This window comes from Athene noctua, chromosome 9, assembly GCF_965140245.1.
Source record: "Athene noctua chromosome 9, bAthNoc1.hap1.1, whole genome shotgun sequence".
NCBI lineage: Eukaryota > Metazoa > Chordata > Aves > Strigiformes > Strigidae > Athene > Athene noctua.
This window is the reverse complement of record NC_134045.1, coordinates 14,127,222-14,142,689: the sequence shown is the minus strand read 5'-3', so window position 1 is coordinate 14,142,689 and position 15,468 is coordinate 14,127,222. Positions and strand designations below refer to the sequence as shown.

The following is a 15,468-nucleotide window of genomic DNA, read 5'->3' as shown; positions in this document are numbered from 1 at the left end:
TTTATACCACAGAGAGACATGCATTATAAAAATAGGAAAATTATTTCCTTTGTTAAATTGTGCAGAAGTCTTTACCTGAGGAACACCAGACAGATTAATCTCCGGAGATCCACTCGCTTGTATTTAAGCTGTTGAACTGTTCGCTGTTTTTTCCTCAGAACAGTTGAAAAAAACATTTTGTGAGCCAGAATTGACACTGTGGGTATTGTTGCTGCTCATACAAGTTATTAAAATAATTACTAAGCTATTTTGAGGTAACTTGAAGCTTTCTTTAAAACTTAAATCCGAATCTGAAGGAATTAGCGTAAATGATTTGCATTGATGAAAACTGAAGTATCGCAGACAGCTCACCCGGGCACCTCCTGGCAACGCAGCCTCAGTCACTCACCTCACCCCTGGGTGCTCGCTCTGCCCCAGCGGGGACCGGGGTGGAGATTGCTCGGTGGGATGGATTTTGGCAGTGGAAACTGGGGGATGCCATGGGTAAGAGAAGCCATCGCTCGTGGGGGGCTGCGGAGGGGCTCAGGCCAGGCCCCGCATGGCCCCAGAGCAGCTCTGCCAGCGCCAGGACCCGCAGCATCACCCTGCACTACCACACTCGGCCCCACTCTTGCTCCGGGGCAGAGGCAATTTCTGCCTCTCACCCTGTGCAAACCAGCCCAGAGCTGTTTGGGATTTGTAGGCTGGCTGCAGACACCCCCGGCGCTCCGCTCGCTGCCACAGGGCAGCTCCGGCCTGGGGCGCAGCGGGATGCTCACCTCCCCTTTCAGCCTGGGCAGAGGCCAACCGCCAGCCACCAACGGCCCAGCGTGGCCTGAAACCTGGGATTTGTCACTCGAGCAGAGGCAGGGTGGGTGATCAACCCCCACGGTGACCATCTCCACGGGTGTAACACCAGCGGGAGGGACCACATGCCAGCGGATGTTTGTGAGCTGGCTGCACGCACAGGGCAGCTGAGAAGAGAGTTATGATTTATAGGCGGTTAGTTTGTTTGTGGGTCTGGTGAGGTCAGGGAGTTTTCGGGGGTTTATTTTTTGTTTTAGTGTCACCATTAACCTTTCAAAGAGACCAAACTGTACCACAAGCCGGGATCCCAGAGCACTCCACAGCCCGGCTTGCCCCATTAATCCACAGCCCATCCTTCCAAAAGGAGCACATCACTGGCAGATTACAATCTTTCTAGATGTAATCATGCTTTAGCATCTTTCTTCAAAATTTTAACGGGTAAAAATTCCCCATCTCGGTGCAAGATTGCATCATGAATTCCCTCTGCCTCGTACATCAGGGATGGAAAAATACTACTTTTCATCCTTGCACAATGCTTGATGTAAGTTTCCGAAAATGAGCGCTCTAGTAAGCCTAAAAATGTAGGATAATATGATTCATTTATAGATCTCTGATAATAGATGTGGTTTCTGTTACTCCTTTACCACATCAAGGATTACTCCTGCTCCTTCAGGAAGGACACGGCACCCTCCTCCTCCCGAACCATTACCATAAAGCGGGATAAACAACAAATACCACCTTATCATTAGCTGCGTGGAGCAGTTCCCATTGATTTATGACGCTAAACACCGCGAGGCTGGATCAAGCTGCAAGCCCCTTTTTTTTTTTTTTTTTGCAAATATTATTTTCACGAGACCGTCATAAAACAGAAGGAGCCACCTCACCTGGGTTTGGTTTTGTTTACAAAAAAATGTTTTACAACTTGCGGGAATTCTTCCCAATATTAGTTATTAACAACCCCGAGACGGCATTTGCATTTTTATAACCTTGTTACTTAAAAGTGAGACAGTAGAAGGAGAGACTTAGCGATAGTGTTCCCTGCGTGCTTTAATCCCAGCCTGAGCTTTTTATGCTTGAGAGCACCTTATGATGCTGTAACTAACCTCAAACCTGGAGCAGCAGGAGGGCAACAAACCCCCGAATACAGCAATGTCATGCTTTACAGGCATACTCTCCGCAACAGCATGAATGAAGGAAAAAACCCCCGTTGCCTAGGAAACACTCTGGTCTTGGTAATTATTACTGTAACTGTCTGCACACCCCACCTATAACGGAGATGAATAATAAATTATCATCGCTGACTGGCAGCTTTCCGGGGCCGCCGCTGCTCGGCGCCGCTCCCTACCGGCGCGCGCGGGGACCTGCAGCCCGCCCGCCGCGCGCCCCCACACGCCGGGCAGCGCCGGGCGCGCGCGGCCCGCCGGCGGGAGCGCGGGAGCGCGCGGCGGGCGGGAACGGGCCCCGCGGCGCCGGGCCAGCGGCCACCTGCCGGGGGCAACCGGCGGCACGGCTGGCCCGGCGGAGCCGCCCCTGCCCCGTCAGGGCCGCCGCGCCTTTTGTCTGGGGCTGCCTGCTTCGCCGCGCGGCGGTGAGGGACTGACTTCTCCGGGAAGACTAGTTTGTTAGGAACTGGAACGCTCGGAGTGATTTACTGGATTTGATTTAACAGACGCGGCGGGAGTTGGCAAAATTCACATATCATGGGGTTAATGTGGGTTAGAATGGAGCTATTTGTAATACGAAAATATTGCATACCAAATACACACATCTGATTTCTTTTAATCCCAGCTCATTTTTTGCAACATAAATCACTTTGTTAAAATGAACAGCTAAAACAGCTGGTTTAGACACTCTTGAAACATACAAAAATCTGCTGCTTTAGACGCTCTAAGTGAGCAATGAAAAGTGCGAAGTGCAACTAGTCTTACCGGAGAGGGAGGGAAGCAGGCCCCGTTTACCCCCAGACGCCCATCGCCGACTCCACGGACCGCGGCCGGGCCTGCAGCGGCCAGCGCAGCCCCGGCTGCACCCAGCACCCGCTGCCTTTCCCCCAGCTCCTCCGGGCTGGATTCCTCCGCCTCGGTGGGGAAGCATGGCCCACACACAGCCCCCTCTCTGGGTACAGGAAGGTGCCCAACTTACTTCTGGCCGGTTAATGAGGATTAAATAGTCAAATCTGCCTCCCAATGAGGAATGGAAGCGGAGCAGGTGATTTGCAGTGCGTGATTGCTGCAGCCATGGCCCTGCAAAGGGGGCAGCGGGGCACGGCACGGCCCGGCACAGCTGGGGCATGCTGACTCGTCCCTGTGGCTGGGCAGTGCCCATGCACCCTCCTGCCGCCATTCCCATTTTGGACCAAAGACACCTTGTGCAGCAACGTCTTCCCCGCTGTTTTCTCCTGCTGCATTTCTACCTGCCTGTGAAGTCCTGCCTGGCTGCACTCCAGCTGGCACTGCTCGCCTGTGCCCCAGCAGCTGGGGACACCGGGACAGGGCAGGGGACGGGGCTCCTGCCAGCATGCACCTTCCTGTGCCACCCCCCTGACTAGCTGCCAAAGCCGCCACAGCCCCATCCGGGCCACAGCCTTCCTGCCGAGGACATGTAAAACCTGGGAAACACCGGGAAGGGCGAAAAACCCCTTCCTCACCCCCGTGCCCAGAGCCCTCAACAGCGCTCCTTGGCAGACCAGGAGCCCTTCTTGTAGTGGCAGCAGAAAAAGCTATCAAAGGTGTTCCAGAAATCGATTCAACTGTACACTTACTATTTAGGTTAATAAAATCTCTTAACTGCAGCACTGGGGGCAAAAATACCCTCCTCTCGACAGATTCATTTACTACCAGGGACCCTATGTGCCTCTAATTTGGGGCACCATTGCCTCATCCTAATGTTTGCTTCATCTGCGCACTGGTGTCATCTGCATCCACTTGCTGGCTTCAGTGTTGCACAAAAAAGCAAATTTTAAGTCCTTGCTGAGATGGGCCTCCACGTGATCAATGTTTTACTCTGTCTAGGTTTTTATCTGCTTTGGTAGATTTATTCTTTTGTTTAGCATTTGCAAACATTCTCCAGAAATCCTACAGCCGTCTCTTCTTGCTATAGGCGCTGTACAGTGACTCTACTGGTAAAGCCCAAGTGAAGAGACCGAAGATGAAAGATCATTCCAGCCTGTAAACCCTCTGACAATTAAATATACTGCAGAAAGGGCACAGACACATTCAGGCTCCCTATTAGGGAAAACACTCATGTGCTTAGTTTTAAGCATGTGGTTAAATCCATTCTTCTTTGCAAAATCTTTGAGACATAAGCACATGCCAAAGTGCATTCCTGAGTAAGGATGCTTCCCTGAACCGAGGCCATAATTCATTAAAATCCAAGGTGCATTTATCCTACTTTTTCCCGTGAGCAGGAAAAAGAAAAAAGGGGGAGGGGGAAAAAAGAAAACAAGCAAAGAATTAATTTTGATTTGAAACTGATCTATGGTGACAAGGGGCATTTGGTTTTGTTGAAGTAACTAGAAGTGGGAAGTATTTCAGAAGATATCTAAATAAATCTTCTTAAAGGGGTTTCTCTCTGTCTTTCTTTCTCTCCTTTTCCCTCTAATTACCCATGTCTGGTAGTCTTGGATCTCAACCCCTTGTTATTTAAAATACATATTCATGGAACTATATTTTACAGTTGCACTGTTCTGGTTACAAAATAGCTTCTACTTTTCTAGGACATAATTTCATTTTGTTTAGCCAAGAATTCATTAAAGAAGCTATAAATAACCTCCTTTAAATATTTAGCCGTGAATAGAGGGTGGACTGGCATTGATGGCTTATTTTAGTACTAATGCAATATGCTTTGAAAAAAAAATCCGCATTTGAGCATGAATCAAATTAATCATTAACACTTTCAACGTGATTCTCAGGATCCGCTTAGAACAGAGATTGCCCCCTCCCAGCCAGCAAGCTTTGGGTGCGGGAGGGTTGCACAACTTTCCCTTCAGTTTTTCTTTCAGCAAAACACAATTTGCTCCGTATCGCAGGAAAAACGAGCCCCGCAGCTTTGGTGGGCTGCTCCCCCAGGCAGGGACCCCGACTATTGGCCCCTTCTTGCCCTCCTGCTGCCACCCAACTTGGCCAGCATTTTCTGCATATAAAACTATGTATGCCACCTTTCCAAACACATAGCAGAGAACATCAGAGTTACATGGACTGCAGCCTTTTTGAAAAAAAGTCACCTTAGAAAAAGAAGTCCCAATGCCTTCACCTCCCTTTTAAGCACAGAGAGAAAAGTGTTGAAAAAGGGAGAGCTGGTGATTCTGTTTTAATGCATGGAGCTGCCCTATAAGCCAATCTGCTGTGATCTGGGAGCCAAGGAGATGAGCACAAGGTGCAGTTATTTTAAGGGAAGGTGAGAAAAGGGCATTAGTTGGTGCCCTGTTCATGGGTGGCCAAGATTTGGAAAACCAGATGCTGGTGGCTGATGCTGGCTGAGTGTTTACAAAGCTATAGAACTGTGGCCAAAAGCAAATCCTTCCTTATACCTCCCAAGTCCTTTTACCTCACTTTTTAGGCTGTGGTTTGATATGTCAGCTGGAGACTAACATCAGTTTAAGGTACTCCAGCTCCCCATGCTCTCTGCCAATGTTTTCCCTTGTCCTTGCTCAACACACTACCCCTCTAACTGTGCTGATACAGGCATGCTGAGAAAGAGATTAGGAAACTTGCTAACTTCAAAAAAACATGCACAGCTATTGAAAAAAAAAAAAAAAAAAAAAAAAAAAGAGAAAACCCAAACCCAGTAGTTTGTTTTTTAAACCCAGCTTTGTCGCCTATTATCATTCAGGGGGTGGCCCCAACAAAAGCTGTGTCAGCGCAAGGGAGGCAATGGCAAGAAGACAGGAAGGAGCTGCTGGGCAGGGACTCCTGAAGCCAGGATTGCTCTCAGTCAAGACGAGGATACACAAAACTGTACTCTGAGTGCTGCACTGCTCTTGCGTTTTGAAATAAAGTTGAAGCATTAAGACATTTTTCCTTAGTGCTGACTCCCTCTGGGCATTCCCAAGACAATTACAATGTTTTCTGAGTATACAAAAGAACTAGGAGATTTTGTAATAGGAGTCTGAGTTTATGCTTCTCTCCTTAAGAGCATTCAATTTCCATGGACATTCATTAACAGGAGGTTAAAACACAATGGCAGAGGAGAATGGACTGCTTTTATGTCCATGTGGTAGTAAACACTTCAAGCTAGAAATGCAAGTTCAAAATAAAAACCTCTCAGCGTTGTTTCCAAATTAGTAGTAAAGCAACAAAAAACACACAACTTTCACAGTTTTACTGAAAATTTAATTTTACAAAATACCCTTTTCCATCAAAGAAACTTCCCTGCAATGTACATGAACCCAGCGTTTTATAGATCTGTACAGTGAGATATCAGAGAGGTTTGAAAGAAGGAAAAAAACTTTGAGCAGACACCTAGTTGCAAAACCTACAGCAATGTGAATACAAGTGTGTCTTAAAATGCTGAAGCAAGTAATGCAGTATAATTGGTGAATCTATTTGAAATGTGAAAAGTTTCCTTAAAATGGTCCATATGGTATGTAGAACATCACAGCTGGCACAGAACTGCCTGTATTTAGGTTTAAACACAAAAACAATGTATGTAAGGAACAGTTTTTGAAAAAGAACCCAAGTGCTGCTATCGTAAGGCAAACATATACAAAGGTGCTGACAGCACACAGGGAAATAGACAAAATAAGATGAATACTCAAGTGTTCAAACACTGAACTTTTGTGTTTTAATGTTGCCAGTAAACGTTTAAAAGATAACCAATGCCAAATTAACATAGGACACCCTTTTAACTAGCTAGGTGTAACGCATACAGTCTTACATAATCTCAACAAATGTGAAACTAGGCATGAGTACTCCAACTTCAGCTGGCTAGGCAGGACCTAGTTAGTCTGTTGCATTCTGGCAGCTTTGAATTTTGAAATCCTCTTTGTAGTTTCTTCTGATGGTTCAGACAAAACTTCCTCTGATTTTCGCTCCAGAATGGTAGGCAGGACTGGGTGAGCAATGACTGGGTGTGGTATTAAGGAGGGAGACAAAGGCTCCTTTTCTATAACAGTCCCGGAAAATGCCTACAACAGAAGAGAATACTCAAAATAAGCTAATAAAATGCAAATGTGAAGCTATGCCCATAAGGTCATTACCCTATATTAGCCTGATTAGGATTGTTATTTCTTTTAATCAAAAGTAAAGAAATATCTTTAAATCAATGATTGTTCCTTGCATAAGTAACCAAATTGTAATTAACCTCAAAATATAGCTTCTTCAAAGATGACTGAATGAAAGAGTGTCTTAAAAGTACTACTTAATCTCATTCCTACTGCATAAATGATCTAAAAATTTGCTTCCTTACTGACACATGCTCAAGAAATACACCAGCTGATGTAATATATAGTTTCAGTTTGGGTAAGAAATGGAGAGATTTTGCAAAGTGGGAGTATGTCAGCATTCCATCATACGTCATATTTTATGACTTAATATCTTCTAATTGCATCAAGCTGACACACTGCATACAAATTGGCAAGCACATATTTTTTTGTTTATTCTTTTCTCCTTACCAAATATGATCAAAAAATGGTGAAAGCACTTTATACTTAAGAGAAAGGCAAACTTGCTTCCAACTATTTCTCTCTATAAAAGGTCTAATAAAAACATTTAATGTTTAAAAACTGTAATTTATATGCAGCTGATTAGATGACTTAATCCTTTTTAACTTAGCTAAGAAATGACCGTGATTCTTGGAAAACATGGGAAAAAAAGGCAACTCAGAACTACTTTTCATAAACATATTTAAGAACAAATCACTCTACTATGTATTGAAAACAGAAAATTCAGAATGCCTAAGGACAAGGGGAAGCAGTTTACATCCAAGGTTTGATGCTCATACTGGGCACAAAGGAATGTGCACACAGATTTATTAACTGTTCTTAGTTCTGCTTTTTCATAACTCAGTTACTAAAAAACAGATCAAAACAAACCAGCTATTCTTTTCTTGCAGGACCTGCAAAAAAAGCAGTGCTTTTTTGTTTTCTGCTCTAATAGCCAAAGTATGCCTAAAGCCATGCCTGTACACAACTGTGTTGCTCTAACAACATGCTCATTTTCAAAAACAGGTAAGCAAAATACAACCCAAGACAACTGTGGTAAAATTAGAAACAAAACAAAAAAAGTCAATGTGTTGCAAATGCTAATGGAGAAATAATGTATTTCAAACACCCACAAAAACAACCAAAAGCAAAACAACAGCATTTAAGAAGGCATGTTTAACTGGAGTGTTTTGCTCACTCTCCTTCAGTTACTTAGTACATTACATCGTACAGAATAATCATGCCATATGCAGAAAATGGACTAATGGGTACACCTAAAGGGTACTTAAAATGCTTTATAAAAATATAGCAAATACATTCTAGAAAGTATACAATGTGAAGTTCTAACTCTACAGATGGATCTTGCACCATGAACCTTCACACCATGCCTAGATCTGCCCATAGCTGTTTGTATGAAAAATGATGATAAACAGTAGCTTTTATGAGGAATTTATTTCTTGTCAGAAAAAAAATTTCTAAAAATAGTGTTTTCATTGACCTCGCCCACTGCATTGGGAGCTGCTGAAAACTCAAGTTTCATCTAGTTTGAACAAATTAGTGTAAGTTATTACCAAAAAAAAAAAAAATTAAGAATACTGTATGCCATGAATTTCAGAGCAGCAGCTACATTTAATCCTTGTACTCATCCAGTCACTAAGCAACTATACATTTTCCCTTGTGTTGTACAGTCTCTTTCCTTTATGATGAAACCCTAAACTTCCCAAACATGTGAAAATAGATTTGTTTGGGATCACTAATGTCCCTGGTCTGGAATAGGATGAGCAGAGGTGTAATGCTTCCTTCCACAGGGCAATTCCTCTGCCTTTAGCAAGTCCAAATAACTCAGCTGGTACCTGCATGTTCCAAAACTTAAAACCACCACTTGGAAACTAGCTGTCTAGTAGTCATGCAACACAGATTACAGAGAATCAACTCTTCCCTCTCATCAACTATGAAGCACAGATTTTTCTTTGGTTTAATCCCGTTGTATATCCTGCAGTGAAATTTTCAGGATGACCCAGTAGACATGACACTGGTTTCAGGAACACCAGCAAGTGACTACTTGGTCAGATCTTTACGGAAGAGCTTCAGGTCTTGGGGAAGACACCTGACTCATCTCCTCTGCCCCTAGGATGCATATGAGAGAAGCCTGTCACCTGATAATGTTCTTCTAAAGCAAACTAGGTAGAAGTTGGAAAATTATTTTAAAGAAATCAAACTAATGGCGCAGGAAACTAGAGTCATTAGCTTTCTTGGTTTTATCCCTGCCAAGAATCAATAATTAATTAAAAACTGTACCTCAGTTGTCCCTGAAGAGGGGGGAAGCTTTTTCGGTAGCTGCTGCTGCCCCTCCTCCTCCTCCTCTTCCTCCAGTATGCCTTCACTGTTGTCACTCTGAGTAGCTTCATCACAGCTAATACTTCTCTGAACTCCTCGTCTGTCATCAAACTCAGCAGCACTGTTCTCACTGGTATCGCTACAAACACTGTTCTCTCTGCTTCGAGACTTCAAAATTGATTTACGAGGGACATATTCTCCATTCACAACATCAACAAAGACTCTACAAAGGAAAATGTTAGCTTTAATAAACCATTTCAGGATCAGATGACAAATTTACAGTGATCTTGCTTTGTCTTTTGTACAAATTAATTATGATGTGCTTTTCCAACTTTTTTGCTGCAGAATTACAATACTGTACCTTTAGAGGCATTTTATTTACCAACGTACAAGAATCAATTCTGCAGAGCAAACACTGTTATGCCCTTTATTCAAGCATTAAGTTGGTACACTCTTTCAGCAGAAGATGTATAGCTCTGAAAAGTGTTAGAAAACAGAATAGTGTAAGTTACAAGAAGTTAGAAAAAAGGTAAACTAAACGATTGTCAGGGTTGTTTCTGTAAAGAGAAACGGAAGATCACAATGACGTGAGGTTTTGTCGAATGAGGTTCTTGTCAAATGTAGAATATAAAAACAAATACTTGAAACATTCATGGCACATGGAAAGGATGAAGTTTTTTCCTGACAGGTGCCACAATTTTCTGCTTTCAGTTTCTAAAAAAAATCATTTTAAAGAATCAGCTTTTAAGATCAGCTCAACACAAAGACACTTTTCAAGTATTAACAGACTACCTCTTCCTACGGTTTGTACTCCATCTCCATGACTTAACGAAGTCAAGGATGGGTGGAGGAGAAAGAGTGGCATTAGAAGACAGTGACAATTTTATCAAACTCATAAAGGAGGAGCCCAATGACTGGATGAGTTTTAAGGGTGTTACTTGTTTCTTAACAGCTTTATTCATCAGGCACTCATGGGAACACTTGCATATCTACAGAAGATGGAGTTCCTCTGCAGAGCTCAGGGAGAACACCATGAAAGAATCCTTTAACTTCAGATGCAGCCCCAGCAACTCTAATTACAGATGGGTTTTAACTTTTCACACTTAGTGACACGGTTTTTTAAGATATTTAGGTGCCTGAATACACCGACATACAAATATGGTGTGATTTTCACAAGCACTTAATCAACCGATCTAACAGGTGTCTGTGTTCATCTTTACAAATCTAAATACTTATTTTAACTTTCCTGTCACCTCAGTTTAGTATTTTATACAGTCCTCTGAGCCCAACACTTGTTTTTCAAGCTCTCTGAGTGTGGGTGTTCTACAGGTGAGCACTTCTTACAGAGAACAGAGTCAGTAAAGAACTAAATTCAGGAAGTGAGAATGCAAGAGGAACTATGCAAAGACATGAGTATATTCTGAAGATACCAGAAGAAAGAGACAAAAACTAGCAACTAGTAACTGGGAAAGGAGGAGTATTATAAGTGATATATCTGGTCAGCTATGTTTGAAAACAAACACAGAAGCAAATAACATGGAATTAACCAGAATACTTAACATAACTGTTGTATTCCTTTATGCAGATGATATGTACTGGTAAATTTACCTCAACTTCAGAAGCTCTGAAAAAGTAGATAAATGATGTATTGCTCGTTGGAAAAGGAAATTTTAAGCTCAGAAATGTTTTATGGATATGAAAGCATGGCAACCATGCAGAAGCCACAAACTATCATTTTTAAGTAGTAAATTCAGTTCCAGCTGTTTCTTTTGGGAAATAGGAGGCTTGGTTTCATACTATAGATGAGCAGAAATGAAAAGAGGTCTGCTAAGGGTAAAGCTCCCACGCCAATGCTATAAGTTACACACCGGTAAATGTCTGCTGGGGTTTTGATGTTAGGTAGTTCTGGAGTTGCGTGGCCATTGCCATTGCTGTTCTTCCTTTTACGCTTGGCCTCTTCTTTCTTTTCACTGAATTTCAAAGTAGTATTTTTTCCTGTGTTTATTCTTACCTGAAAATTGAACACAAATTATTTGTCTAGACCATAAAATCAACAATCACCAGTCTACAGATCACCTGACTTCCGACATTCTCCTACCCAAGCAGCTGGGGACTATGAAGCATAGGTAAGTTAAACAGATGTCTGAATGGTAACATTAATAGTGTGAACTGTTTATTCTTTACCACTTGCACTAGGCTGGGGCATTTCTTTGCATTAATGTGCATAGATTTTGCATATAATATATGACAATCTGCTTATTCAAACTCTGCTCAACAGCTGAGCTGTTCAACAGTCAATTTCAAGTTAAGTTAAAAACTAGGGAGGATACTACCTTTCACAACAGCCAGAAGCCAGAACAGCAAAGTATACATTTTTTTAATACCGTATTTGAAACTGCAGGATTTAAACAGTGGGTTGCAAGCATTTGAAAAAAAATCCAAATAAATATTGCCTACAGTTAACATTCTACATTACCTACATTATCTAGAAGTTTCTATTTTAGATATGGTATGTATGCTTTATGGAATCTCTTGAGAGAAAGAAGTACAAACCCTTTTAGGTTCAACCGTGTGAGAGAAAAAAATAGTTGGAACAGAGTTATCTTCAACATCTATGTCATCTTCCTCATCACTCTGATAGTAAGTAGAGCCATTAACTTGGCCACCAAACAAGTCTGAATTTGTTACTTCTTTATGGAAGTTGCCCTGAGTAATACAGTCTTCGGCTCTATATGTCCCATTCAGATCTGCCCTCTTATCTTCTTTCTCCTCTTCAGAGGAGGTTGTATCTTCTCCATTTGTCTCAACTGTATCAGGCATCCTATGAAATTAAAAATATCTAAGTGAACCGAGGCAATTTATACTCTTTAGAGACACAGGCATACAAAACACCTGTACATAATTTTCTTTACCCAGGTACTATATTTTTAGTCAGACTGGGGAACCTTTTTTATACTGTATAAGAATGACTATGTCTTTTCTATGTCAACTGGAAATACCAAAACTGTGACATTCTGGCCAATGACGTAAGTATTGCTTTAGGATCAGAATAGATCTAAGGATCTTATTAAACACTAAATGTGTAACTCCTACATTGTAAACAATGGATTCTCCTAGCCTGTGGGAAATGTATTTTACTTCCCCATTTTCTACCATCTTAAAGAAAAAATACCATTATGCTGGACTGCCATGGTTGAAGGGAGTCAGATTTTAGCAGCTTTGGCCTTGCAGTGCACGATTTGTTCACGTTCCAGCCTATTTCCACCTATTACAATCTTAAACTGCATCTGTCTAGTCAGCTACTTGCACTTATGGTGAGATCCTTTGTGTACAGACGTAATCACACACCTATAGCTGTCTGAACTTCAAACCTGACTGTGCTACAGCAGCACCGTACCTGTCAAGTTCACCAAGTATCTCTTCTTGTCTCTCGAGCTCTTCTAAGCGGGCCCACAGTTCCTCCTCTGACTGAAAACGGCCCATTGATTTTGTATCACTTCCATTTGCTGGAAAATCTACCTCAAAAACGTTTGATACTTTTGGCTTCGAATGAGGTTTGTGAGCAGTTCGGTATTTTCCTATGTAACAAAAAATAAGTTGCAATTACTAAAGCAATTGGGGAAAAAAAAAAAAACAACAACAAAAAAAATTGGGGGGAAAAAAAACCACAAAGGAATTGAGGAATATGGGCAGAACATTTTCCATTTCAAATTATTGTTTAACTGTTTAAGTGAAACTGTCAATGAACCAGAGCACCAGCACAGGATAATAGTCTCCGGATGTTACAGAAATACCGAGGCAAAGCAGAGATGTTTATTTATAAAGCAGGAGAAACTGATCCTATGACAGTTTTATTACAGTGTGGGGTTTTTTACCTCTTGTGACAAACAGTAGACTTTGATTTGCTCTGATAGATACCAACATGTGAATGTGACATTTGCCTACTGTCCCATTAACAGCACGTTTTATTAACTGGGAAAACAAACCCAGTTTGTATTTTAGCTTATTTCGGACAAAGTCACCTATATTTAAAGAGCAGTCTTTTTGGTTTGGGTTGCATTTTTTTAAATTTACAATGAAGATCATTAAAAATAATCTCCAGAGTCATCTGGAAAATCTGGCCAAAATCCAGTCATTATGAATTGCTTATTTTGGTGAAAAGGACCCACTCTGAAAAAGCATACAAAAACCTGCCTTTCAGAAATAATAAATATAAACCTCTTTAAAGCTTCAGAGGTGACCCGAGATATACACTTGTGAGTAAACGGTAGTCACCAACAAGTTCTTGCTGGCATCTAAAAGCTTTGCTACCTACTAAAATGGTGCATCCATTGAGGATGGGGAATACTTTTTACTGTTTGAGTGCTGTCTAGCACATAGGGAACAAACTGCCTGCCAACAATACTAATGCTTTAGCCCTGTCTGTGTGAAGGGCAGGACTGCTTCTTTAACCCCCCTTCTCCCCATGACCAGCAGCTCCCAGAGGCACTCCCTGTTTCTGCACGGCCCCAAGCTGGTTCCCAAGGGACGTTTCCCACTCTCTGCCCATCAGCACCCCACAAACAGCACCTGCACCTCTGTACAGGAGTAAGGAGCCCTCCCCTTCCATCCTTCCATCCCCTTCCCCTTTCCATCGCTGCCACAAATACACCCAACATTTTGTCTGTATAGTGGGATTCCAGTATCTCTATGGGTATTTCTTTATGAAACTGCTTTGTACATCTAATCAACAGTAACACATCTTCGCTATTCATCATCCTTGAAATTTTAAAATCTCCTTCTATTAACCAATTGTGTGGCTATTTTTTTTTTTTAATTTTAACAACTCATGGCTTAAAGATATCCTTATTCAAATATGTCAGCTTATACTCTAATCCTGAGTTAAATACAAATTCAATAGCAACATTAAAAAGCAAACAGGTGACTGTAAGTAATGTTGGAGTGTGTGTCCCCTACTCTTCCATGGGATAGCATTTTTCATCATCTCATTAAGAAAAGGCTGAAATGTATTTTATTGAGATTTGAATATAAATTGAGGTAAGCCAAGCAATCAGAGTAGCTTGTGAGAATTTCATTTGATATAATTACAAAATTAATAAATAAAATTTGGAAGGATTAGTTAACAATCTATTTCAATTTGATTTTCCAAATGTGCCCTCCCGATTTCCTTCTGTTACCCTTCAGTATTAACCACTGACTTGACTACCGAGGGAAGCACAGGGCTTCCTGAACACCAGCAAGCACTTCAACACGCCAGTGGTTTTCCATCCTAATTGTAAAAAAACTTCTGTTCATTAGGAAACCGGGTCAGATCTCAAAGACAACAGTGAAAACCATTTGCAACTCCAATATCCACCATGCTCACTCACTGTTACTACAAAGCACCACCATTAACTTTATAAACTAACCAAAACCGGTGAAATATTAAAATCCAGAGTCAGCGATAAACTAATGAGATGCTCAGGATACTTGTTTTTGTCTTCCTCACAGATACAGCCCATTTCCATGTGAACAAAAACAATTTCTAGGCTTATGAAGCTCAGGCTGCCTCAAAATACTATCTCCAAGTTGTTCTTTTCGCTACTTCTCTCTCAAACTCTGTACAGACTGGTGCTGACAGAAAACATACGTAATTCTCACAGATTTTCAGCAAAAATTTAAGATGATTTCAGAGAACAATAATCATGATGAAAATTTAGGGTACCATAAAGCTGCACAAAGGTTGACCTGGCATCCACAGCATGCTGCTGTATTAACACTGTTACAATGGGATGCATTTCCCAGAATGCTACTCATATTTTGCAACAACGTCTACCCATAGTAGAGACACCCCCTTAGTAATCCTTGGCGTATAAAGGATATTGTTGTTTATTCCAGAAAAATGTAATGGTGAGCTGCCCATCTTAGCCCTTTGCAAATCACAAACCACCACTCCTTCTCAAAACCTCCAAGTGATGGTATTTTCAGACTGTAAAATTACTTCTTCCTCCAACTTTGCCTGAATCTTACCTATCAAGCACCACTTCATACAGCACAGAGATTACCCAGTTCCTTAGTAGAGATACCTTTGTTTCCCAGTGTCCTCTCCAGAAATCTTCAGGAAGTATCTGCTTCAGTACATCTGCAAGACCTGCATGCTCAGATTGTTTACACGTTTGTTTCACCGATAGTAGTGAAACACCCCAGTGGATGACAATGTTTACATT

At 41.8% G+C, this 15,468-nt stretch overlaps 1 protein-coding gene across 3 annotated transcripts in view; it reads right to left on the bottom strand.

The window, feature by feature from the left end:
- Positions 1 to 6,094: 6,094 nt before the first annotated feature.
- URI1 (URI1 prefoldin like chaperone) overlaps positions 6,095 to 15,468 on the bottom strand; it is a 42,766-nt gene continuing 33,392 nt past the window's right edge. For all 3 annotated transcript variants that reach the window (XM_074912986.1, XM_074912988.1, XM_074912987.1), the window contains 5 exons: positions 12,660 to 12,840; positions 11,816 to 12,083; positions 11,131 to 11,273; positions 9,224 to 9,485; positions 6,095 to 6,910 (listed from right to left, as the gene is read on the bottom strand). In XM_074912986.1, the coding sequence (XP_074769087.1) occupies positions 6,722 to 6,910; positions 9,224 to 9,485; positions 11,131 to 11,273; positions 11,816 to 12,083; positions 12,660 to 12,840 (1,043 nt within the window). In that variant the 3' untranslated portion in view covers positions 6,095 to 6,721. The remainder of the gene's footprint in view (positions 6,911 to 9,223; positions 9,486 to 11,130; positions 11,274 to 11,815; positions 12,084 to 12,659; positions 12,841 to 15,468) is intronic.